The 27934-nt window shown below is 40.1% G+C and overlaps 1 protein-coding gene across 1 annotated transcript in view; it reads right to left on the reverse strand.

Moving 5' to 3' along the window:
• The window catches only part of nrip2 (nuclear receptor interacting protein 2), a 51785-nt gene that overhangs the window by 3224 nt on the left and 20627 nt on the right, over positions 1–27934 (reverse strand). The window contains exons 2-4 of the mRNA XM_020525045.2: positions 26441–26523; positions 8021–8160; positions 1082–1134 (exon numbers count right to left, since the gene is read on the reverse strand). Coding sequence (XP_020380634.1) covers positions 1082–1134; positions 8021–8160; positions 26441–26523 — 276 coding nt within the window. The remainder of the gene's footprint in view (positions 1–1081; positions 1135–8020; positions 8161–26440; positions 26524–27934) is intronic.

Genomic DNA, 27934 nt, shown 5'->3' on the forward strand with positions numbered 1-27934 from the left:
CTCAAATAAAACCAGCTAAAGCACATAAAATCATGTGAGGCAGAGATAAGGTGAATAGCAAAGGTCTTTTCCCTAGGGTAGGGGAATTCAAACCTAGAGAACATAGATTTAAGACGAGAGGGGAAAGATTTAAAAGGGACCTGAGGGGAAACCTTTTCACGTAGAGAGTGGTGTGTGTGTATATGAAACAAACTGCCAGAGGAAGTGGTAGAGGTGGGTGCAGTTACAACATTTAACAGGTACATGAATAGGAAGAGTTTAGAGGGATATGGGCCAAACGCAGGCACATGAGACTAGTTTAGTTTGGGAAACCTGGTCGGCATGGATGAGGTGGACTAAAGGGTCTGTTTCTATGCTGTATGACTGAGTTATTTAAAAGCAAAATGCTGAAGATGCTGGAAATCTAAAATAAATATAGAAATTGCAGCATCTGTGGTGAGAGAAACAGTTGAGTCTAATGACAGTCAGAGATAGTAAGAACTGCAGATGCTGGAGTCAGAGACAACACAGTGTGGGAGCTGGAGGAACACAGCGGGCCAGGCAGCATCAGAGGAGCAGAGAGAAATGGGCAAGTAGAGAATCAGATGGAATTAGAGGGGGGGGGGGGGGGGGCGTTGGGGAAAGTGATAGTGGAGATTGATTGGCTGCACCAGCATAAAGTGACAGTTATCAGTAAAGTTTGACAAAAATAGATGTTTAGACATTGCCAAAATACTGAAATGGGAGGCACTGCTATTGTGGAAGATAATCTACTTGTACTCTACTGGTGACTGTGAGACAGGCAGGAGTAAAACTGTTAAAGAATGGTGCAGTAGGGGAGGAACATGGAGTAAGGAAGGTTTACGTGATTGACTGTAATTCTTCTTTGCATATTTTCTTTTTTTCTCTTTGGTCAACAATGACGAAGTGGTGAAAGGATTTGCAGGCTCATTATCAGCCCGTTGAACTGCGTCATGAACATTCCTTCCATTGCCAACAAATTTTAGTGGGGACTTGAAACTAGATCTTCTGACCCAGAGGTTGAGTCACAAGAGGGACTGTTGGAAATAAAAATAGAGACAGTCAGAGACATATTACTCACTTTGAGAGATAGCAGTGTCTGCAGACCAAGGGACAGCTCACAAGCGTCATTCTCTGCAAAACAAATGCACAGCATTGGAAAGTACAAATTTAGATAATTTAATAACTGCTTTTTCAGGTTATTACTGAACAAGGAAACATAAAAGGTGAAATATTCTTTCATCTTTTAACCAACCATGATGATCTTCAAATTCATCACTAACTGCCATGAATCTGGAACATATTTTCTGGAAGATCACAGGGACAAAAATGTTTCTCATTACAGAATGGGGTTGTACAGCGTTATATGACAGTTTTGTGTTTAAAAGAATGGAAAATTGAGTTTTAATGTTATATTTTAGAACAATGAGTGCCAACTCTTCTCCTAAAACTACAACTGTGGTGGATGAAATCTGAGCATGATCTTCCCCTGAGGTAGCTTGTGTACAATCTGATGACCAATTATTGTTGGCAGAGGTTCACCACCTATCGTATATAGATACCAGGGTATGCTGTATGGAGAAATGAGATGCAAAAGTAAATCTCTTACATCTGTGCCAAAATAAGTAAGGTTGAAAATGGTACACTTCAGACGGCTTTCATCAATGTTGAACAAATAATTTACAATGCCTCCATGTCTTTTTACTCCTCGTTCAGCTATAATTTTACTTATAGTTATGGCTCTATTCTGTTCACTAAGAAGTCCTTTGTGCAAAACTGCTGATGTGCGAGCAGTTGCACTGAGGATTTTCTGGTACGATTTTTTTTACCTGTTCGTGGAAGATAATTGAATTTCTTTGTGATAGAGTTCTATGGACATAAGTAACCATTTTAAGTCAATTTATAATCCTTTATTTCTAAGTCTAAAATATTGTCATGTTCCAACGGTAAAAATTGGGTGCATGATTAATTCCATAAGAGATTGCTCAAATAAGCTTTTTATAAATGATTTCTGTTGCAGTTTTATTTCCACTCTTAATAGACAGTTCTTGCTTCATGTTTTATTGTTTTCCAGCTAGTTCTCCATATCTGCATTTTTGCTTTGCTTTTCCCTTACAAGCTGTGATTTTTATCTCCCTTTTTTTGTCAGCCTTGCAAATCTGGTAACAACAGTGTCCTTTCCTCTAAGTGTCAAACTGAGAAACTAAACTGTCTCTTGTAAGGTCAAAAATTATTTATAAAATCATGAATAACAGCAGGTTGTTCATTTTAAGCATTAATACTTATAACAAGACCTGGAATTTTATGTTCCTGAAAATTACATTTATTTCTTCCATCCATACGGTAAGTATATAGGGTCTAGAATGAATTGCTTGGAAATGTGGTGTAAGCACATTCAATCAAGGCTTTCAAGAGAGTGTTAGATGATTATTTAAAAGGAAACAATGTGTACAATTAAAGAGAAAAGGCAGAAGAATGGCACCAATTAACTATGGTCATTTGGACATCTAGAACAGACACAATGGGCCAAATGCCACCCTCTGCATTATAACAATTCTATGATTTTTGTGAAGAGGGTTCTAAATCTCTACATCCTTTGTGTATAGAAGCATTTCCTAATTACATTCATAGTCATACATATACAGCATGGAAACAGACCTTTCAGTCCACTCGTCCACGCCGACAAGATAGCCTAAGTAAATCTAGTCCCATTTGTTAGCATTTGGCCCATGTCCCTCTAAACCCTTCCTATTCATATATACCCATCCAGATGCCTTTTAAATGTTGTAATTGTACTAGCCTCCACCACTTTCTCTGGCAGCTTATTCCATACATGCACCACCCTATGCATGAAAAAGTTGCCCCTCAAGTCCCTTTTAAATATTTCACCTCTCACTTTAAACCTATGCCCTCTGTTTTGGACTCCCCCACCCTGGGGAAAAGACCTTGTCTATTTAATCTATCCATGCCGTCATGATTTTATAAACCTCTATAACGTCACCCCTTGGCCTCCAAAGCTCCAGGAAAAAAAAACTCTGGTCTATTCAGCCCCCTCCAATCCTGGCAATATCCTTGTAAATCTTTTCTAAACCCTTTCAAGTTTCAAAACAGCCTTCTTATAGGAGAAAGACCAGAATTGCACGCAGTATTCCAAAAGTGGCTGAACCAATGTCCAGTCCAGCCACAATGTGGTCTCCTCTACATTGGGAAAACGAAGCATAGACTGGATGACCGCTTTGCAGAACATCTGCATTCTGCCCACAAAAAAAAAAGACCCTGAGCTTCCAGTTGCCTGTCACTTTAACACAGTACCTGTTCCCTGGCCAACATCTCTGTCTCAGGCTTGCTGCACTGTTCCAGCAAAGGTCAGCGCAAGCTGGAAGAACAACACCTCATTTTCCGTTTGGGGACTCTGCAGCCCTCTGGACCCAATATCGAGTTCAATAATTTTAGGGCCTAAACTCTCTCGTGTCCTAGCCCCCAAATGCACACCCTAGGCTTTGTTATCACATAGTCTTCCATTACACACTACCTATTGATAAGTCACTAACAGTCTCCATTAACAGCTATTCACCCTCCTAGCCAATCGTTATCAACTCCTCTGTCTATGCAACTGTTCTTCTCACTCTTTTGGACTCTCTCCCAAGCCATTGTTTACTCCTTACCCCACCCCACCCCTCCATCTTCTGCATATAAACCAGCATTTTCCTAGCTACTATAAATTCTGAGGAAGCGTCACCAGATCCGAAATGTTAACTCTGATTTTTCTTCACAGATGCTGCCCGTCCTGCTGAGCTTTTCCAGCAACTTCTGTTTTTAAATTCTGTCCTTCAGGATTCCCTCCAACAACCTGTCCACCACCGATGGTTTTCTGAAAAAGGGTCTAGGCCCGAAACATCAGCTTTCCTGCTCGTCTGATGCTGCTTGGCCTGCTGTGTTCATCCAGCTCTGCACCTTGTTATCTCTGTCTACCACCGATGTCAGGCTCACCAGTCTACAGTTCCCTGGCTTTTCCTTACCACCTTTCTTAAGTAGTGGCATCATGTTAGCCAATCACCAGTCTTCCGACACGTTGCCTGAGGCTATCAATGATACATGTATCTCAGCAAGGGGACCAGCAATCACTTCCCTAGTTTCCCACAGAGTTCTAGGATACACCTGATCAGGTCCTGGGGATTTATCCACCTTTATGCGTTTTAAGATGCTCAACACCACCACCTCAGTAATGTGGACATTTTTCAAGAGGTCTCTATTTATTTCCCCACATTCACTATCTTCCAAATCCTTCTCCACAGTAAACACTACTGCAAAATATTTGTTTAGTATCTTCCCCCATATTCTGTGGTTCCACACATGGGTGGCCTTGCCTCACTCAGCGCATATACTGAACACAAGGATTGTAGGTCAGCCCACAGCAAAACCCCAAAACAAAGTTGACCCTTGGCCAAACGGTTAAAATTTTCTTCAAGATCTAGGCTGGCAAGCCATTATAGTTACGGCCGGTATGTGGACTCGAGGCAGCAAATGAGTCCCACTAGATCTAAGCTGAATAAGAGAACTTCATAGGCCGGTATCCAGGAGAGTGCACACCATGGAAAGTCCACTTACATCTGGAGTGTTCCGGGCATAAGAGGTGAGATACTATGTGTTACACGCCGCCCATATCAGAGGCAGAGTTGGAAGAACCTGATCCGGTGATAAAACACCCCAGGAGGAGCTACAAAAAAAAGAGAACCAGCCTATGTCCTCAGATTGGTGGGGGTGGGGGGAGGGGGGAGGGGGGAGGAGGGGAGCTGTAGTGATTGTAACAAGGTCAGCCAAGTGGACCTCAGAATACGAGTGCCCTGATTGGGGGCTGTTAATCTGTTCCAATCAGGGAGCCTTGGCTGACAAATACAAACAGGAGTGGCAGACATCCTTTACACTCGGAGCTGGCTCTGAGGGAACTAGATCAGTGTCAAGGATTCTCCATGTGTAAATAAAGGGTGACTTGGTGATAGGATACCAACCTCTGTGGAGTTATTTCAACCAGCCCTTGCAAATTTTTTTAACACCAGAAAGGGCGTCCAAAGTGAAAAGGTCAGCACATACTCTCCACACACCTCTCCGCTTCTTGCTTCATCAAATTCCTCAACTGATGAAATGCTACATTGATATTTCACTTTCAGAATTTAGCAGAACAAAGACCTCTTCAAAGATAATGCAGCCATTAAAAACAGTTCTAGCTGACATTTACAAAAGCAACCTGGGTGAGCAGAAGTAACAAAGTACTGTGAGGTAATAGCTGGATGTAAAGTATAACTGGGTCACTGCAATGTTTTGCAGGGCTGAAGTATAACCTGTTGAGAACACTGCCTCATGTGTCTCTCTGACCCAGGTCAGGCACATTACTAATCTAAAGCCTTGATCATATTTGCATCTATATGTAAAAGTGAACTTTAGCTCTGAGATATCCGCATTAATTGGGTGGTGCTTCCTTTCTAGGACATATTATCAGAGCTGAAAACTGTTCAGTATTGATACACTGAACTGTCTCAGATTATATTAAAGCATAACTTAGTCAGGAAACTTAGGATTGCTTTGCATCTTGGGTCCAAACTTCTCCCACTATTTTAACCAAGGTCAACTAAAATGAATGGGTTATATCTGTTTACAATGACTTGAGGAGAAAGCTGGCTAGTTGGGTGTATTAAACACTCATATCAGTTTGGCCGGTCATTCTTTCCCCTTTTAACATTGAGTTCAGGCCTGCAATTAATTTTTTATACAAAAGCAACAGAACCAACAGAGCTTGGAATTCTTTTTCTATTCTGACTCCCATTTCATTCAGGCAGATTTGGGTTTGGATGTCCTCCCTTTCCGTGTTCTATTAATTTACCCAGGCTGTACTTGAACCATTTTCTCTTGAAGACTACCTATTGTTGCATTACATTTCTGTGTGCCAGTTTTTGACTGCAATTTACTTATGCTTTCTCAATTTATTGAAATTAGCTCCTCTCCTTTTAAGTATTTTATTCTAGAATGCCCCTTGTCTTTTTCCATAACTAATCTAAACATTAAGTACTATAGTCTCTTGTAGGGACTTTTTTTTTTTAACCTGACATTGTCTACTTGACCCAATTAATGCCCAGGACCACATCCATCAATACCTTCTTGTTTGTTGGACGCAATGCATGCTAATCAAAAGATTTCTCCTTCAAAAAATCTTCACTCTCTGTCCTTAGCACAGTCACTGCACCACTCAATATGTAGGTTGTTAAGGATCTCCCAGTATTGCTACATTATAGTTTTTTGAGTGTGAACGGTTTCTTTGTAAATTTGACACCTCTATCTCTTTCCCACCAATCCGTGGCTCTTAAATAATCCAAGGTAGAAGTTAAACTGCAAACCATCTAATTGTGAAAAGGAGGTGAAGGGGGGGAAAAAATCCAAACAAAGCAGGGAAATTGGTAAATATATATATAATAATAAAGAATTGTGGAAGACTTGGCTGGAAAGTGGAGGTAATTGGGACAAGGAACTGGAATTCTGAGAGAGGGACACTTTCCTTGCTCAATGTATAAGATGCCTAACGAGTGGATTCCTACAGGATCTAGTAATGGAGAATAAACCAGATAAAATGTAGCAAGGTAAAGTCTGGTCTACAGAGCCCATAATATATGCACTTTAACATAATATTTCAGAAAGGCAGGAGTATGACAAAGACCCAGGATAATGTATTGGACAAAAACTAATTTTCAATGGCTGAGCATTGAACTTGGGGAAAATAAAGTGGACAATAATACTGGCAAAGCATCAAGCAGAACAACAGTGGAAAATACTTAAAATGGCGCTCAGTAGAGTGGAGGCAAAATACATTCTACTGAAAAACAAGCATAAGCTAAACACTAATGAGTTACCATGGATTATCAAAGACAGATGGAAAAGGATTGAGGAAGAGGAACAAGGTGTACACTGGATACAAGGACAACAGTGAAGAGCATGGCAAGGGAGAACAAGAGTTAACCATGAAATTAGCTTAGATGGACTGTAAAAGAGGACTTTAATAGGGAACCACACAATTAAGATTAGAGAACTCGGGACACGGTTTAGAATGGATAGCAAGTTTCCTTCATGATAGAGTAGGAGTAAAGGGTAGTTATTCTGTGGTAGAACGTTGCAAGTGAGATTTCAAAAGGATTAGTGCTGGGGTTACTGTTGTTCACAACTTATATTGGCAATTAAGATTTCAGAATCAAAAACACAATTTCTAAATTTAGAGATTAAATCAATTTCAGGGTGAAGTCAATAGGAATGCAACAAATTACAATATATTAAGTTTTCAGAATGGGTACATAATTAACAAATTAATTTCAATATGAATAATGAGATGTAGCAAGAAAAATGCAACTTCCTCCTATTACTTAGGGGAAAAAAAAGAGACTAAATGGGGTAGAAAAGTGAAAACATTCCGGAATGCAAATGCACAAATTGCTCACTGGCTGGCCTCCCACAAGTATAGTTTTTAGAAATCAAAGGCCAACCAAAACTTTGCTTATGTACTAACTTGCATCAAAATTGCTTTCACCCATCAATCCTATGCTTATTGACTTGCCCTGCCTCTTGGGTAAGCAGAATTTTGATTTCAAAATCCTCTTTTTTTTTTGTCAAGTGACTCTAGTGCCTCAACCCTCCCTATCTCTATAAAAGACTACAAACACTGTGAGAAAGCATCACCAGGGACAAGTTAACAAGATCGTATCGAGCATTTCAGTGTTTGTTTCTGGGTACTAGTGAGATGCAACTTATAACGTCAGCAGTAGCATTTTGAATGTCCTTAAGATAGAAGGTACCAGGCTGGCCAAGCATATGTTAGAATTGTCAAATCTAGATGTTTAGAGTTAAACACAGGAATTCCCTTAACATTAGCCTGATTTACTCAAACGTAAATCACTTGTTATCATAACAGGCTATGAGCATATCAAATAGTTAATTACAGAATCTACTACAGTTTATGGAAAAGATACGGAGAGGTTCTTACCTACTACCAGAGCTGAACACTCTACTTTCTCTTTCCCCAACATGATTTCTAATGTCTCCACCTGCTCCATTGTTTTTGAACTATGCTTGAATCTGTTATCTCCACAGTCTTCACGCTCTGCTGCAGGCATTTTCTTTAAGCTGAAGAAATGGATCATAGGTCAAATATGTCCAATTACAAACTACAAGAAATTGTATCAAAAGAAATAAGTAATCTAAACTTGCCTGTAATCACATTCACTATACAGGCTATTCATATTTTACTATGACATTAGTAGCCATCTAAAGAGGGTATCAACGTTTTGTAAACTATAAGAAGATTAGTCACTAAACTTTACCAATGCCTCCAGTTGAAATTTTGGGACTTCTCCTCAAATTTCAAAATCCTAACAAAGAATTAGGAAAAAGGAAGCATAAAGATTGAATCATTACTGTAAGAATTATCTCATTGAAATATGTAGGATGCTTAAGGGGCTTGATAAGGTAAATGCTAAGAGGATGTTTCCCCTCATGGGAGAGTCTAGGAACAGAGGGCATAGGCTCCAAATAAAGGAGCACCAGTTTAATACTGAGATGAGGAGGAATTTCTTCTCTGTGTTGTGAGTCTTTGAAACTCCTTAATATAGACAGGTGTAGTAGGGGCAGAGTCCTTGTGTATATTCGAGTCTGAGGTGGGTAGATTCTTGATCAATGTGGGGAATCAAAGGTCAGGGGAAAGGACAGGAAATTGTGTTTGAGGATTGTCAGAGCAGCCATGATTCAGTTGAAAGGACGATCAGGCTCAAGGGGCCAAATGACCTTCTCCTGGTCCTATTTCTTATGGTCTTGTCTGTTCTTGCATTTCTCTACAAACTAATCTGTGTCTCCTAACAGATTTGATATTCCTCAAGAATCTTGTCCAGGCACATTCTATGTTCACACTTTCAAAGTCAATGAGATTCTACTATTCCTCCGCTACACATCATCACAATGCTTCGGTTATTTAGTTCTTCACTTATGTGACCCTGGCAGTGTATCTGTGATTTCACCATTTCACACTGGAAAAGCAGAATACTTTGTGATGTGTATTCTATACTATTTCCTCTTGCAAGATGTAGTAAGTTAGGAAAAGGCTAGCATTTGAGGAATGAATGACAACTAGCAAGGGAGAACTGAATTAAAGATGCGGTGATATCGCAAAGTGAAGGTGGAAGAATGGACTTTAAGTTTGTGCATTAAGTAAGTTGATTTAAGGGAAATAAATGGTCATTCTATAAAATCTTAATTCAATACCCCTGTTATTGGAATACTTTCTGAATTTAGGTTTTTTTTAAACAAAAGATGGTGCTATGCTTTTTAATATTTATGATGTGGAGATGCTAGTGTTAGATTGGGGAGGACAAAGTCAAAAGTCAGTTGACACCAGGTTATAGTCCAACAGGTTTATTTGAAATCATAAGCTTTTGGAGCGCTGCTCCTTCATCAGGTGAAGTCACTCCTGACTTTTAAGATTTAGCCACTGCAGGACCAGATAAGCAGCAGTAAAAATAAAGATGGCCATTGGAAATGAGGGGTTGCAGAGAGTCAACAGTTCAGGCCTGTCTGAGGTAGACCAGAAAGATCCTGCTAAGCTGGGAAAAACTGGAGGATCTGCTTCATGTAAAAACAAACTTTATAATTCACTGCCTGGAGCTGATGAGTTATACGAAGCAATTAATGATCAGTTCATTGGTAGGTGTTATGATAAGGCAAAGATGATCTTTCATAGGCTGAGCTGTCAGAGTGGAGTTCGTTATGGCTTCACCATCCACTGGAGCTTTTCATAAAGACTTCTTGGGGGACATCAACAAACTGTTAAAAGATGATAAAATGTGAAATAATTGTAGCTGGACAACATCTACATGTATTAAATGTAGTAACCGGGATGCAGAAAGCAAATATGCTGTGTGGAGTGTGGTCTGTTGTAGCCACTGTAAAGCTATCTTATATTTCAAAACCTTTACAAGTTTACAAGCAAAAGAACAATGGACTTTCCAGTGCAAAAAAAATCTGATTCCTGAGACGCGCCCAGAGATTGTAACAAGACATAACCGAACAAAAATCATGTGAGCACCAACAGGGAGTGTACTAGAGACCTGCAAAAATACAAGCACATATATGGATACAAGCTGCCAGACAGACCACAGTGAAGATTCAGAGTGAAAGAACTTTGAAAAAGAAAAGGAGGGTTCTACATTGTGAAAATACATGTTGTGTGGATAAAGTAAAACGGAAGCCTCTATTAATATCACATGAAAATTGGCAAACACACATTCCAGATCAAAGTCAACATGGAGCCAATGGAAATATCGACCAGTCAGAATACTGAAGGATTATTACCTGCATCATTTAATGTCAATGGTAAACCTACAACAACAAAACTGATTGCATATAATGTGTCACCCATCCCTTACATTGGTAAATTGACAAATGCATCTATTGGCAATTCTGCGTGGCAATCGCAAGTATTTTACCTGCTGAACATAAATAGACTAGTACAAGCAGGACAACCAGCATGGAAGGAGTTCAACGTTTTAAACATTCATGAAATTAACAAAATACCAATTACAGGAAAAGAGGCCAGAATGCATTTACACAAAAATTCCTGGACAGATTCAATGCCATTGGAACCTTCAAAGGTGATACTGTTTTGCACCTCAGAAGATGCAGTTCAATCAATCCTCCCAGAAAGTGTAGTGTTCACCAATAACTCAAGTGTGAGAGAACTGAATGGTATGGAACACAATAGTGTTATTGTTGTGTATTATCTGTCATGCTGCAGATGGGTGCAGTTCCAAAGAAAGATGGCATAATCAGGACATGTTTGGTCCCAAGACATATTAATCTTTCTCCAAATAAATGACCATTCAAGATTCCAACATTAGTAGAACTGAATCCCACATTCACAGGAGGTAAATTCATTTCCAAGCTTGATATTAAGTATACTTTTTAGTCAGTACTTGACAGAGGAATCTCAAAAAATTCATTCTTTCAGAACACTGTTTGGATGGTATTGCCTCCAGAGATAACCATTCAGTCCATTCTTCAGTCAGGATCTGTTCCAGCAGTGCATGGAAAAATTAGTTCCTGAATATGTGTGTGTGTGTGTGTGTTACTGATGATTTTGTCATAATGGGCTAAACTAATGAAAAGCACAAACAAAATCTGCACTTGCTAATGGTGGCAGCTCATCATCATTAAGGACCTGTCTTCAAAATAAAAATAGGTGACAGCTGAACGCACCAGATCAACTTCTTTGTTTTTATTCAGATTTTGGAATTCATCCAGACCCAGTCAAAATTGAAGAAGTACAATATATACCTACGTCCCAAGACAAGGAAGACCTGCAAAGATGTGTCAGATTTTATAACTTCCTAGAACCATGTATACCATTTTTTTCCAACAAAGCATCATTATTAAGAGATTACTTAAGGAATGACATTCCATATGTTTGGCAGGGGACTATCAACACTTGTGAATCTCTCAAACAAGCTTTGTCAGCAGATACGTGCATCCTACAGTACAACAAACCAAATAAGAAGATGATCCTAGAAGTCAACGTGTCTCAAAAACAAAGCATTTTATCATGTAAGATGATTAAAAAAAATTGCATTTGCATTGAGAAGTCTATTACAAAGCACAATCCAATTATTCCAACACTTAGCATTAAATACTGGTTCTAGTATTTGGCATCACAACACCATTCAGTGTGCAAATCACTGCATACAAATCAAATCCAGTGAAAATAATTTGGTGCAAACCATTGACAAGTGCATCACCTGGACTACAATGATTTATAATAAAAGATACGACTTTGATGTCTGCTGCAAACTTAATACTAAAATGGTAAACTCAGACACCTTGAGCAGATTATAAAATCTGCATAAGAATACAGAAATTCCACTACACTTACAAGTCTACAAGTAGACAGTATAGACAGAGGATGAAGATGTGCTTAAGGATGATTTATACTTTTAGTCAACACAAATGCAACCAACTTCAGGAAGAAACACCTAATGATCTACCACTGAAGGTGGAATGTTTTCATAGAAAGATGGCCTGACGTAATCAAGAGGTGCCAAACATTATCGGATGAACTAGCTACCTCAGAACGTGTCATTGTTAAAGGAAAACAATTACTTGAACCTAACACTGTTTAGCAAGGCATATTGTCACAGTTTCATCAGGAACATATGGGCATAAACTAAGAAAGACACTTGGACAGGATACCAATGCAGTAAACAGGAATCAACAAAGGCATTGAGAAAATTGTAATGATTGGCATTACAAAGGGCCATCGGTCCATACATGGTGACAATTTTCTCCTGGTCATTGACTACTTTTCAAAATTTCCAATTGTCAGACAGTTAAAGGATACTTAGTGTGTCTTCAGTAGACACAAAATGCAATATTCAATTTACTTGATACATCCTGAAAAGATCATGTGTGAGACGGCTCCCCACCAATATCCACAGTAACAGCTGTGCTACCAACTTTCATCTCCTGTAATATTTGATTCTCTCTCTTACATTCCAGGAAGAAATCTTCCCTCAACAGAACGAATACTGAGAAGTGCGCTGCCCAACATTTGGTTCCTCACTCTTTACGTGGATATCTTCCTAACACTGTCGGCTTGAGTAGCTGACTGACCATGTACAAGCTGCTGTACTGGTATTGGAGGCTGCCCTTGACTTACTGCGCCAGCACCCGTAGGCGCAGGCTATCTCCCTTCTCTGCTGACAACCACAAGTTTGCAGTTTGTGCTTAATTGCAGGCAATATAGCAGTAACGTCAGCCTGATATTTCTGGGACCATGCACAAAAAGACAAGACATGGCAAGGCAGGAATGCTGAGAGCATCCAGGTAAACTCAATATAAGTGAGCGCTATTAGAGCAAGTGCATAGGCTGGAAATGCAGCCTCAGTGAGCTGAGTGTGTGTTCCTGAGCACACAGTGTCCTTGCAGCAGCATTGCAATGAAAGTTAGGGATGCAGCACTGAAGTGTACTGTAAGTGGATCGCAGATGTCCTATGAGAGTTCTTAGAAGCTCGCTCATGTTGGATGCCAGCGTCAATTCGATGTGGGATGCATGAAGCTGGTGCCCATACAGTGCACCCTAAATTGTTAGTGCGTGGTGTTCAGTTTGGAGGCCGTTTAAGCCAGGCATGCACTGAAGTTGCCCGGTTTCTGCTCTGACTCCCACATCGAGCATTCTTATTCTTGCTTATTCGGCGCGTTTGATAAGATAGGAACTGAATATTAGTGAGGTGACTTGTGGTTTTATTGAGGTGTTTAATAAACTATAATCTCCCTTAATTGCAACTTGCTGCTGCTTAGTGAGAAACTCACCTCACTGCTTGGCAACCGCATAAAAAATACAGCAAGTTGTTCCTGACCAAGATGGGCCTCAGATGTGTGGAGTTGTACGACATGGAAACAGACCCTTTGGTCCAACTTATCCATGCCAATCAAGTTTCCCAAACTAAACTAGTCCAACTTCCTACAACTGGCCCATATCCCTCTAGGACAATCAAGTGATATGGGGCCATGAGAGAAAGTGTACTAAAGCCCAGGTACAGTCATGATCTTCCTGAGTGGTGGAGTAGGCAAGACAGACCAGTGACTAGCTTCTGTTCCAATTCCGTGTGCACTTGCAATCTGCCTTCTGTTTCCGTCCCTCAGAAACCCATCATAAGTCAATCTGGGTATTCATCACTTTGAGGTCTGCTTCCTACCAGTACTCAAAATTAACCTTACCTCGATAAACAAAGTTGCATCCATGTTATTTCTTCCAACCCAAACTACTTTTTCTGCACTTGTCCCCCGAGAAACATGTCATACGTTATGGGATACGATTCCTTCTGCCCCGGGGAGAAAAATTACCATTCGGGACCTCATTTGGGGATGTAGTATCTGCCTATTCCCCTGACTATAGAATTTATAGAGTCATAGAGATGTTCAGCTCGGAAACATACCCTTTGGTTCAACTCATCCGTGCTGACTGGATACCCTTAATTAATCTAGTCCCACCTGCCAGAATTTGGCCCATATCCCTCCAACCCTTTCCTGTTCATATTCCCATCCTTTTAAATGTTGTAATTGTACCAGCCTCCTCCAATTTCCCTGGCAGTTCATTCCACACACACACACTAACCTTTGTGTGAAAAAGTTGCCCCTTGAGTCCCTTTTAAATCTTACCCCTCTCACGTTAAACCGATGTCCTCTATTTTGGACTTGCTCACCCTGGGGAGAAGACCTTGACTATTCACCCTATCCATGCCCCTCATGATTTTATAAACCTCCATAAGGTCACCCCTCAGCCTCCGATACTCTGGGGAAAATAGCCCTAGTCTATTCAGCCACTCCCTCTTGCTCAAATCCTCCAACCCTGGAAACCTGCTTGTAAATCTTTTCTAAACCCTTTCAAGTTTAACAACATTCTTCCTATAGCAAGACCAGAATTGAACACAGTATTCCAAAAGCGGCCTAACTAATGTCCTGTACAGCCGCAACATGACGTCCAACTCCTATACTCAATGCACTGACCAGTAAAGGCAAGCATACTAAATGCCTTTTTCACTACCTGCGACTTCACTTTCAAGGAACTACAAACCTGCACTCCAAGGTCCCTTTGTTCGGCAACACTCCCGAGGACCTTACAATTAAGCGTACGAATCCCGCCCTGATTTGCCTTATCAAAATGTAGCACCTCACATTTATCTGCATTAAACTCAATCTGCCACCCATCGGCCCATCTGATCAAGATCCCCGTTGTACTCTGAGGTTTCTCGGCACGATCACTCTGGTCTAACTGTGCCCCACCTGTCTCTCCCCATGCCTTGTCCTGGATGGCCTCCTGCACTCTGATGCTCAGTTCTCATGATTCTGCCACAAATCTCACCGTATGCCATGTTACTCAGATTCCTAATTCCACACTTTGATTCATATCAATACCCTGAGGAAAAACGGAAGATCTAAAAATGCCATTTTATCAGCATCATGAATAACTTCAAATGATTGTAGGATTTCCATCTGTGAGTCACATATTGCTGTCTTCTTTGCCTATTTCTGGTTCCCCTGTGCATAAATGTTCTAGTAAAGCTTGCACAAGAGGCTGTAAGCAGATATTCATTCAAGTGAACTGACCGTGCACTTACTGAACTAAACATGTTCCTTCTTACTTGCTGCCTTCGCATTTTTCAGCCAGTATTGACTTAATAACAATGTCAAAGCATCTCAGCACATCACACATCAGCACCATTTTACAGAAAATATGTGTTCATAACTATTCCAATGATACAGGAAATTCCATTGCAAACACCCCTCCAGACATGTGCAACTGATTCTTTTGGCACAAGTTTGACAGAACCGACCATGAAATTTGAAAGCTCCTATGTCATAGACAGAAATAATCTGAATCCACATATCAATTATAGCAAACTCTGCTGTAGTTATCTTCTTCGGTAATCGATTATCAGGTGCTTCCCTAAGCATTCTGAGCTTGATTCCCATGCTCATGGAACTAACCTTACTGCAGGAATTGCAAGTTCCTCTCCAAGTCTCATAATACCTTCATTTGGAACGCTGCTCCTTCATTGTCAATGGGTCAAAATCTTGGGATTCATTCCTTAACAGTACTGGGACTGTGCCCACACCCAAGGACAGCAGCACTTCAAGCAGACAACTCAATAATACCACCTTAGGAGCAATTAGAGATGGGCAACAACTGCTGGTCTAGCCTACAATACCATATTCTGTAAAAAAAAATTGTAAAAACTTACATTACCAATTGGTTGTCTGTGTGGGACCATAATGTGGGCTATAATCTTAGCACCCCTTATGATAATGTATGAAACAGGAGCAAGACTATACCATACAGCTGATCAAGTCTGGTCCATCATTTATGATAATCATGGCTTCAAATTTCACTTTTCTCCCTTCTCCCATATTCCTTGGTTCCCTAACAGACCAAACATCTGTCTGTCTCAGCCTTTAATATATTTAATAATTGAGTTTACATAACCTCCAGGGTGGAGAATTCCAAGGACTCTCAACTCTGAGTGGAAAATCTTACATCAGTCTTAAATGACCAACCCTTTATTATGTAACTATGTCCTGTTATTAAAGGGGAAATAACATACCAAACCATTTCACCTTTATCAGAATCTATCCTTTCATGATCTTTGATCTTTCAACGCAAGAATATCCTTCCTTAAATTTGGAAGCAAAAACTTCACACACAATTCCAGGTGTGGTCTCAGCAAAACCCCATATAAGTGTAATAAGAATTCTTTATTCCTGAGCTCTACCTTCTTGCAGTAAAGGCCGAATAAAAGTGCCTTCCTAATTGTTGACAAGTAAATATAGCAAATTTTGTAGTCTTGACTAGTATACTTAAGTCCATTTGAACATCTACACATTTCACCTCTTTTGAAAAATATTCTGTTTTTCTATTCTTGGTACCTAAGTGAATAATATTAATTTGAACAATGTCTCTACATTACACCCCATCTACCATCTTGTTTCTCACTTATTAAACCTGTTTATACATCTTCACAGCTGCTTTCTGTCCTACGTGGACTTCTTGCTTTCTTTATTCTATCATAGGATGTGGGGATCACTGGCAAAGCTGGCATTTACTGCCCATACCTAATTGCACTGGAACGGAGAGGCTTGCTCGGCCATTTCAAAGGACAGTTATGAATCAACCTCATGGCTGTGGGTCTGGAGTCATATGTATGCCAGAATGGATAAAGATGACTGATTTCTTTCCCTAAAAGGACATTAATCAACAAGAAAGGTTTTACTACATGACAATCAACAATGACTTCAAAGTCACTCTTACTGAGACTAGCTTTTAATTTTTGATTTATTAACTGAATTTAAATTCCACTTGCTGCTGTAGTGGTATTTGAACCCATGTCCCCAGAGAACTAGCCTGTGGTCTGGATTACTAGTCTAGTGACGTTACCACCACACCACCATTTCCCCACCTAGGTTTGTAATCTGGAAAGTATTGGCCATGATATTCCAAGTGTTAGGGAGCCTTTACAGCAGAATAGACTGGAGTTGTGCATCAAGACAATGTAGAATCCCAGCCATAGCAGAATGGGAACTTACTGGGAAATTGAAGATTGTAATGGGCAATTCCCCTGCAACTGGAACCTGTCGGAAGAGTCCTTTAAAGACAGAGGGTTTTGACTCAGTTAAGCTAATAGATACCGAGGAGAAGGTAGTGGATGACAAACCAACTCTAACTCCTGGACTCCTATTAAACTGAAACTCTGCCTCAATCCTCATTCCCCTAATGCCACCTCCCCTGACCTCTTATACCCCCAGACCTCTGACAACCACACCACCTTTCCAACCCAGCACAATCTCCCTGTCAGCTTCTCACCTCTGGCTGTGGAAAACTGAGTGGATGTGTGGACATGAGTTAAATCCTTAACAAAGAGAAAACAAAGTATGTTGCTTTCCAACCAAAATCACAAACAAAATACTTTGAGTTGGATGTCCGTCAGATGGGTACTGACGAAGGTTTGAACCTTCTCTTAAGCTTCATGGATGATGTTTACAAGAAAGATGATCTGTTAGATGCCTCTGAGGCATAGCCAGACTTTTATAAAAAGACAGACTGCCATTCCTAAGTAGAATATATCATACACTATAATAGATTCTGTTAAAGATTACAATCATTCAATTTGGAGATTTCTTATTCAGTGCTTTGCAAAGACTACGTCTTATTGTTTCCTTTATTTTTGGACTGTGGATTAAAAATAGAAGATACTGCTTTAAAGATAACTGCAGTTTTAAAAATCAAATTTACTGGAGCACACTTGTGAGGCATATACAATGTTGCTTTTCCGTGGAACAGTGAAAGCAAGAACAGACAGCACGGAGTTAATGGGCTCTGAACTAGGGGGAGCAAATGCTTGACAATGAAACAGGAAAGGCTAACAAGGAAAATTAGGACAGTATTATCCCTGATACTGGACAAGTTAGAATGGGGAACAAAGAGATGGCAGACCAATTTAGTATGTATTTTGGTTCAGCCTTCACGAAGGAGGTCAAAAAATAACATACAAAAAATTGTTGGGGAGCATAGGATCTAGTGAGAGGAAGGAACTGAAGGAAATCACTATTAGATCCAAGCTTACATAGTAGCCAAAAAAGAAGCAGACCTGAGGATAGGGTTTAGATTTCAGCAAAGGAAGACAAAGGGTTTAAAAAGAGGAAAATAGAACATGAGAGTAAGCTTCCATGAACATTCAAACTGATTGTAAAAGTTTCTATGGGTATATGAAGAGAAAAAGATTAGTGAAAATGAACATGGAATCTCTGCAGTGTGGAAGCAGGCCATTTGGCCTATCGAGTCCATACTGCCCTTCCACTGAGCATCCCATCCCATCCCATTCCTATAACCCTGCAATTCCCATGGCTAATCCACTTAGCCTGCACATCCCTGGACACAATGGGCAACTTAGCATGGCCAATCCACCCAACCTTCACATCTTTGCACAGTGGGAGGAGGCCGGAGCACCTGGAGGAAACCCACGCAGACGCCAGTCGCCTAAGGTTGGAATTGAACCGGGTGCCTGGTATTGTAGGTCCCTTCCAGTCAGAAATGGGGTAAGTTATGATGGGGAACAAAGAGATGACAGACAAATTAAATACATCTTTTGGTTCTGTCTTCATAAAGGAGGTCACAAATAACATCCCAAAAATGTTGAGTGTCACATGGTCTAGTGAAAGGGAGGAACTGAAGGAAACCAGTATTAATAGGGAAATGGGGTTGGGGAAATTGACTGGATTAAAGGCTGATAAATCCCCAGGGCCTGATAATCTGCATTCCAGAATACTTAAGGACGTGGATATAGAAAAAGTGGATACATTGGTGATCATCTTTCAAGATTCAATAAACTCTGGAACGGTTCCTCTGGAGTAGAGAGTAGCTAATGTAATCCCGCTATTTTAAAAAAGGAGATAGAGAGGAATTATAGACTAGTTAGCCTGACATTTGTAGTAGGGAAATGCTGCATTATAAAAGCCAAGTGTAAAAGATTTAGTAGCAGAGCACTTGGAAAAAGTGGCAAGATTAGCAGAGTCAGCATGGACTTATTCAAGAGAAATCAAGCTTTTCAAATCTACTAGAATTTTTTGAGAATGTAACTAATAGAGTTCATAAGGGGGGAAAATACTGGTGGATGTGGTTTACTTGGACCTTCAGAAGGCTTTTGATAGAGTCCCACATTAGAGATTATCTTGTAAAATGAAGCGCGTGGGACTGGATTTAATGTAATGATAGAGAACTGGTTGACAGACAGGAAACAATGAATAGGAATAAATGGGTGTTTTTTCCAAGTGGCAGACAGAGACTCGTGGGTATCACAGATTTCAGTGCTTGGATCCTAGCTATTCACAATATATATTAATTATTTAGATGACAGAATTAAATGTAATATCTCCAAGTTTGGAAATAACTCAAAGCTGGGTGGGGTCAGCTGTGAGGAGAATGCAGAGATACTTCAGTGTGATTTGAACAAGCTGAGTGAGTGGGCAAATGGATGGCAGATATAGTATAATGTGGATAAATATGAGATTATCGACTTTCGTAGCAAAAAGAGAAAGGCAGATTATTACCTGAATAGCAATAGGTAGGAAAAGGTTGGGGGGGCACAATGAGATCTGGGTGTTCTTGTACACCAATCATTGAAATTAAACATGTTGGTGCAGCAGGTGGTGAAGAAGGTAAACGGAATGAAGACCTTCATAGCAGGAGGATGCAAGTACAGCAGCAGGGATGTTTTGCTGCAATTGTACAGGGCCTTGGTGTGACTACACCTGGAGTATTGTGTACAAAGCGGTTAAGGCCAAAACAATAAATGTTTTTGAGAAGGAGTTAGATGTAGTTCTTAAGGCTAAACGGATGGAAAGATAAAGGGAGAAAGCAGGAACGGGGTACTGAGTTGGATGATCAGTCATGATCATGTTGAATGGTGGAGCAGACTCAAAGGGCTGGATGGTCACCTCCTGCTCCTATTTTCTATGTTTCAATGACAATAATGTTTTGATTGGCTTCTGATCAGGCAACTTTATGTGGGGCCAGTGCAGGAGAAAACATAGTCTGCAAAGAGGAAGTATCTGAAAATGTGCGTGTTTCCCTCTCTCCTTTGTGAAGCACCAGAACATCTGCAGTAATAGCTAACCGTCTTTTACTCACCTTTCTCTGCAAATCTCCTACTGAAGGAGGACTAAAATGTCTTGAATGACAGTGGAAAGATGAACTTGTAATCACTGAATGAAAGAGAGTGTCAATGTACAAACAACTGTGTATCAACTGCAAAGAACAAAGGAATTGGAAGAAACCAAAAGGTATCTCTCATCAATTCCTGTTATCCAGACTGGTGCACCCTCAATATTTATGTCTTTTATGAGTCTGTTTGTGAAGGGGTGATTTTAAAAGGAGGAGTGCTTAAGTTGAAAAGAGTTGTAAGTTAGCAATTCATGTTTCCTAATTGCCATTGGTTAAAGACCATTTGTTTCTAATAAACATTTTTTTTCTTGTTAATTACAGAAACCTGAGTTCATCAGTCAGGGAAATTGGAAACTTTGGATGGTTTAACTTAATCTGTTCACATTTGTGATGTCTTCAGGAATATCGGGGCTTGATTTTCAACGCAGTACCCAAAGAGTTTTGATAATGTTTAGGACTCATGTCAGGGATATTTTGGAACAAAGATAACTTAAGATTGAGTTTGGAGTTTGTGAGTGATGAAGGAATAAAAGGAAACACCAAGATATGTACTATCAAAAGTAAAAGGGCATAAGAAACTGCAAAACCTTCCTTGGAGGTGGGAGAGATGTCCTTAATGAATTTACAAGGGATCCCAAAGGCATGTAAACTTGAAGTGGAGTTGCCTGCTAGGTTGCTAAAGGAATAGAACATAAAAGTAGGAAATTGTTGTTGCAACTATGTAAGGTATTAGTGAGACTATAGCTTAAGTACTGTATACAGTTTTGGTTCCCATACCTGCTGAGTGATGCATTGGAGGCAGTTCAGAGCAGAGTCACTAGATTGATTCCAGACGCCAGGGGTTTGTCTTATGAAGAGAGATTAGAACAAAGAACAAAGAAAATTACAGCACAGGAGCAGGCCCTTTGGCCCTCCAAGCCTGCCCTGATCCAGATCCTCTATCTAAACCTGTCATCTATTTTCCAAGGATCTGTATCCATCTGCTCCCTGCCCATTCATGTATCTGTCTAGATACATCTTAAATGACGCTATCGTGCCCGCCTCTACCACCTCCACTGGCAACGCGTTCCAGGCACCCACCACCCTCTGCGTAAAGAACTTTCCACACATATCTCCCTTAAACTGTTCCCCTCTCACTTTGAAATCATGACCCCTAGTAATTGAGTCCCCCACTCTGGGAAAAAGCTTCTTGCTATCCACCCTGTCTATACCTCTCATTATTTTGTAGATCTCAATCAGGTCCCCTGTCAACCTCTGTCTTTCTAATGTAAATAATCCTAATCTACTCAACCTCTCTTCATAGCTAGCGCCCTCCATACCAGGCAACATCCTGGTGAACCTTCTCTGCACCCCCTCCAAAGCATCCACATCTTTTTGGTAATGTGGTGACCAGAACTGTACACAGTATTCCAAATGTGTCGAACCAAAGTCCTATACAACTGTAACATGACCTGCCAACTCTTGTACTCAATGCCCCGTCCGATGTATGAAAGCATGCCATATGCCTTCTTGACCACTCTTGGCACCTTCAGGGTACAATGGACCTGAACACCCAGATCTCTCTGTGCATCAATTTTCCCCAGGGCTTTTCCATTTACCGTATAGTTCGCTCTTGAACTGGATCTTCCAAAATGCATCACCTCGCATTTGCCTGGATTGAACTCCATCTGCCATTTCACCGCCCAACTCTCCAATCTATCTATATTCTGCTGCATTCTCCGACAGTCCCCTTCTCTATCTGCTCCTCCATCAATCTTAGTGTCATCTGCAAACTTACTAATCAGACCATCTTTACCTTCCTCCAGATCATTTATGTATATCACAAACAAAAGTGGTCCCAACACGGATCCCTGTGGAACACCACTGGTCACAGTTCTCCATTTTGAGAAACTCCCTTCCACTACAACTCGCTGTCTCCTGTTGCCCAGCCAGCTCTTATCCATCTAGCTAGTACACCCGGGACCCCATGCGACTTCACTTTCTCCATCAGCCTACCATGGGAAACCTTATCAAACACCTTACTGAAGTCCATGTATATGACATCTACAGCCCTTCCCTCATCTATCAACTTTGTCACTTCCTCAAAGAATTCTATCAAGTTGGTAAGACATGACCTTCCCTGCACAAAACCATGCTGCCTATCACCAATAAGCCCATTTTCTTCCAAATGTAAATAGATCCTATCCCTCAGTATCTTCTCCAGCAGCTTCCCCAAGACAGACGTCAGGCTCACCGGTCTATAATTACCTGGATTATCCTTGTTACCCTTCTTAAACAAGGGGACAACATTAGCAATTCTCCAGTCCTCCGGGACATCACCCGTGCTCAAGGATGCTGCAAAGATATCTGTTAAGGCCCCAGCTATTTCCTCTCTCGCTTCCATCTGTAACCTGGGATAGATCCCATCCGGACCCGGGGACTTGTCCACCCTAATGCCTATTAGAATACCCAACACTTCCCCCGCTCCTGTCGACTTGACCTGGAGTAATCAAACATCTATCCCTAACCTCAACATCCGTCATGTCCCTCTCCTCGGTAAATACCGTCGCAAAGTACTCATTAAGAATCTCACTCATTTTCTCTGACTCCTCGCATAACTTCCCTCCTTTGTCCTTGAGTGGACCAACCCTTTCTCTAGTTACCCTCTTGCTCCTTATGTATGAATAAAAGGCTTTGGGATTTTCCTTAACCCTGTTTGCTAAAGATATTTCATGACCCCTTTTAGCCGTCTTAATTCCTCGTTTCAGATTAAACAGTTTAGGACTATACTCTCTCAAGTTTAGAAGAATGAGAGGAGACCTAATTGAGGTATATAAGTACAAAAGGGGATTGACAAAGTAGACAAGAGAGGATATTTCTCATTTGGGCAATCTAGAACAAGAGGTCACAGTTCTGCAACAAGGGATAGCAGATATAAAACAGAGATGAGGAAGAATTACTTCTCTCAGAGGGTCATGAATCTGTGGAATTTGCTACCCAGAGTGTGGTGGATGCTGGGACATTGAGTAAATTTGAGGAGATAGACAGATTTTTAATTAATAACAGGTTGAAGGGTTATGGGAAGCAGGCAGGAAAATGGAGTTGAGACCAAGATGTGATCAGCCATGACTGTACTGAATGGTGGAGTAGGCTCGAGGGGCTGAACTGCCTACTCCTGTTGCCAGTTCTTCTGTTCTTATGAATAGATGACAGTCAATGTGAGGTTTCCTCCAGCAGACTGTTTTACCCTATATGGCCATGCTCAGGTTATTCTTCATAATATAACTAACTGGGCATGGATTGAAGAATCTAACAATTATTACAGGTTACAATTATGTACGAACCTTATACTCACAGGCGCATCAGTGTCTGGGGCGACATTAAGCTAGTAGGTTACAACAGAGAGCAAGTTTTCAATAACATATCGTGCATCATATGGGCTCCAGGTAAGATGGAGTACAAGACTTTTACAGTCTCATGTCCCGTGCACTCATGATATTATAAACATGACTCTAAAAAGTATACTGTCATACTAACGTTGAGATGTAATACAATAGCCATTCTCTGATTCATTTCTCAGGGCACACCTTTAGCAATCAGAGTCAAGCTGCCTGATTTAAAATGTAAATAAAACTTGACAGCTAACTATCAGTCATCACATAACAGGTATATTCTCACTGGCAACACCTCTATCAATTAGAGTCCACTTATCAATCAATAATCACAGCACTCTCCCTTCACAATGCAAATGTTGTTTTCTCTCTACATGGTGATTGTCCTGATGAGTGCAAAACAAAAAACATTGACAAAATGTGTCTTTTTTTAAGCAATACTCAAAGTATGTTAATTGTATTATTAAGATTAAAGATACACAGTTGATGGGCATTGCCTGATTAACCATCAGCATATATAAAAATGCAATTATTTGGGATAGACTTAGTAGTCACATGGAGATAGGTACACTGATTAAGAAGAGCCAGCTTGGATTGGTAAATTATGCTTGACTAACTTGCTGGAAGTTTTTGAAGAGGTGATGAAAGGTTGATAGTGTTAATGCTTTAATACAGTATCTCATAACAGATTTATCAGGAATGTTGTTGATCACAGTATAAAAGGAACACTGGCAACATGGATAATTGTCTGAGTGATAGAAAGCAGTGAGTAATGGCCAATGGGACTTTTTTTTTTTAATGCTGTGTGAAGGTTTATAGTGAAGTTCCCCAAGGATCAGTATTGGGACTCTTGTTTTTCCTTTATATATGCTAATGATCTGGATCTTGTTGTGCAAGGGACAACCTCCAAGTTGGTAGATCACACCAAACTTGGAAGAATTGTAAACAGTGAGGATAATGTGGCACTTCAAAAACACACTGACAAATTGGTGGAGTGAGCAGATAGGCAGCAGATGTGTGAGGTGATGCACTTTGGTCGGAAGAATACTGACAGACAACATAAAACTTGGGTTACAATTCCAAAGGTGGTGCAGGAATAGAGGGATCTGTGTGTTAACGTGCACAGATCATTCAATGTGCTAGGACAGAGCAGTAAATAAAGTACAGTGTTCTTGGTTTTATGAATAGGGTCATAGAGTACAAGAATAAGGAGGTGATATTGAACTCGTACACTATACTTTTTAGATCTCAGCTGGAGTATTATGGACAGTTGTGGGAATTATAGAAAAGATGTAAATCTATTGGAGAGAATACAGAAGTGGGTTCACTAGAATGGTTCTAATATGAGGAACTCAGCAAGGAAGATGGATTGAATTTGAGACAGTTTTCTCTAGAGAAAAGAAAGCTGAGTGGAGATCTCATAGAAGATTTCAAAATCATCAGCAGGCTGGACAGAGTAAATAGGGTGAAGCTGTTTCCACCCATAAAAGAAAAAAGAACAAGAGGATATTAATTTAAAGTGATGTGCAAATGAAGCAAGGGAAACATGAGAGAGCTTTCTCACAGCGAGTAGTTAGCATGTGGAATGCACAGCTTGGAAACCTGGTAGAGATAAGTTCAATTGAGGCATTCAGGGGGCCTTTGGATGGTTATTTGGACAGTAATGGTGTGCAGAGATTTTGGGGGGGGGGGGGGGAAAAGTGTGAGATTAATGCTAGACAATAGAATTGGTGCAGCCACAATGGATATGCTGAATGGCCTCTTTATGCACCATAATAAATCTGTGATTTGTCCATATATTGGGAACCTTTTTTTTTGATAAAGGCAGATATAGGTGACCAAATTCATCATTGTCTCCAATGTGTAATGGATCAAAGTAGAAAAGGCTGACCTGGAAAGGCACCAAATACGTCAAGAGAATTGTCAGGAATGTGCAGAAGAACAAGGGATCAGAAGGTGTGTATAGAGCACTAAACAACCCGAACCAACCTCTCAAGCACCACCTGCTCCACATTGGAGGGAATCTTGTGGCACAGTGATAATGTTCTTACCTCCTAAGCCAGGAGGCCAAGATTCAAGTTCCAGAGGTGTGTAACAATACTGTTGAACAGGCTGATTAAAAATATGCCAATCTCTCATTGGAGGGATCTTGTGGCAAAGTGGTAACCATGTACCGGTTCCCTCTGAGGTAGTAGATCTGGGTTCAAGTCCCATCTGTACTGGATGTCTGAATAAGTAGATTAAAATAACTGAATCTCACATTGGACTTGTCAGCGATCTTAAAACCAAGGAAATGAGTGAAAGCAAATTACACTCAGTCCTAATGGATTCCCTAACAGAAGTCATAAAGAGAGACCTCTGGGACACTGCATGGTGGTGATGGAAGAGGCAGATATATGTATTGTTGCATTCTGCAAATAAATTTTTTAGGTAAAAGATTGGCACCTGCTCTCCTATTTTACCATTTGGCTTCAGAATGAATTACATGGAAGCATAGTCAGCAATCTAAAACGTGACTGGTGTGGATAATCAGGAAGTTCAGCAAGTTTGCAGTGCAGTCTATAATAAAATGATTAATAATTAATCAAGGTTCTATTACAAGTAATTCAGTTAGCTAACAGCCAGCTGATGGTACTTGATTAAAATAACATAATTGTCATTTTCTGCCTTGTGATCTAAATGGCACCTACTCTCAGGGTGCAGATCTTCAGGTTAATCATCTTTGAAAATCCATTCCTAATTTAAATTAGAGTGGTTCATCTGCTAACTGATAGCTTACCCTATTCTGCTCAAGCAACTGGCAGAGATTGTGTTCTGTTGGCAGCCTGTGTTGATAGTGACTTTGATCTCTTGGTCACAGCACTGAGGAAACAAGGGACATAAGTTACTGAAAGAATAAATACAAAGGAACTAGGAACAAAGCATATGCAATATCTTTCTATCTTGATTATTAAAACACATGTTAAGCACATGAACGTTTCTAATGTCAACATTTAATCATAACATCTTGATGGTACACCACATTGTATTTTGATGTATTTCGTCTAACTTACCTATATCCGATTTCTGATCGTGCTAAATAGTTCATTACTCTTAGATTATCCCCATTCCTTTTCAAGTTTGCCTTCTTGAAAATTATAATACTACTAGATTTTTATCTTGCAAGTCTAATTTAGAATGCAGTTATATTATGGTTGTCTTAAACTGCTTTCTGACTTTGGTAGTATCTACAATTCCATGGCGATAATTACCCAAATTCTAGTCCTCTGCCCTGTAGTTCTCATGACTATTTAATCTGTAGAATGTACATTTTAAAAAAAAAAGTCAATATAATATTTCAGTTATTTCATCTTGTGTTTTTCTATCAGTAAGTTAAATTCCTGAATACTTAAAACATGACTTTAAAGAATATTTTAAGTTTTTAAAAAAGGCTGCTTTAGAGCTACTCCGGCCAAGAGATCTGTATTATGATACGTCACACTCATCTGCCTTGTGCCAAACTCTCTCTCATCCATTGTAGCTTGCCTGCAACTATTCTGTGCCATCTGTCATCCAACTGTGCTGAGGCTGACCCCTCTTTCTGCTACCCAGCATGTTGCTCACTAGAAAAGATCTTGTAGCTTTTCAGTTCTGATCCATTTGTCAAAATACTGACTTTTTCTTTCTCGGGTGTCAATTTTATAGTTCTTTTTCTCTTGCAACTTCAAACACCTCTTAACTTGCCTTGTGCACTTCTATGGAATTTGTATGCCTAGCAACAAATGCTGTGGATTCCACTGGCTATATTTGCCTTAACAGTTGTTCACAGCTTCCAACTGAACTTATCAAACATTCCTTATTAGAACAATGCCTTAAAATTCAAGAAAGTGCTTTAGGATGTTGCAAAATTGTGAAACGTGCTATGTGAATTCAAATAATAAATAGGATCACTGGCCTTATTAATAGAGATAAAAATAAATATGATTGTAAATCCAATACCTATTACAAATATTTGTGAAATATTGTTTACACTTCAGCTGCAATATTCAGTTTAGCTCTGAACACTACATCGTAGAAAGGGGATCAAGGACTTGGAGAGGCTGAAGAGGAAACTGATTAGAATGGCAAGAGGGATGTGAGATTTCTTATGTGGAGGGACAGTAGCGCTGTTAGCCTTGGAGTAGAAAGATGAAGGGAAAATGTAATTGAGATTTTCAAATTGTGAAAAGTTTGAATAAATTAAGTGAGGAGAAACTTTCCAGTGGCAGAAAGATTATTCATCAATCTAAGGTCA

The sequence above is a fragment of the Rhincodon typus genome, chromosome 18 (assembly GCF_021869965.1).
Source record: "Rhincodon typus isolate 14 chromosome 18, sRhiTyp1.1, whole genome shotgun sequence".
In the NCBI taxonomy this organism is placed as follows: Eukaryota; Metazoa; Chordata; class Chondrichthyes; order Orectolobiformes; family Rhincodontidae; genus Rhincodon; species Rhincodon typus.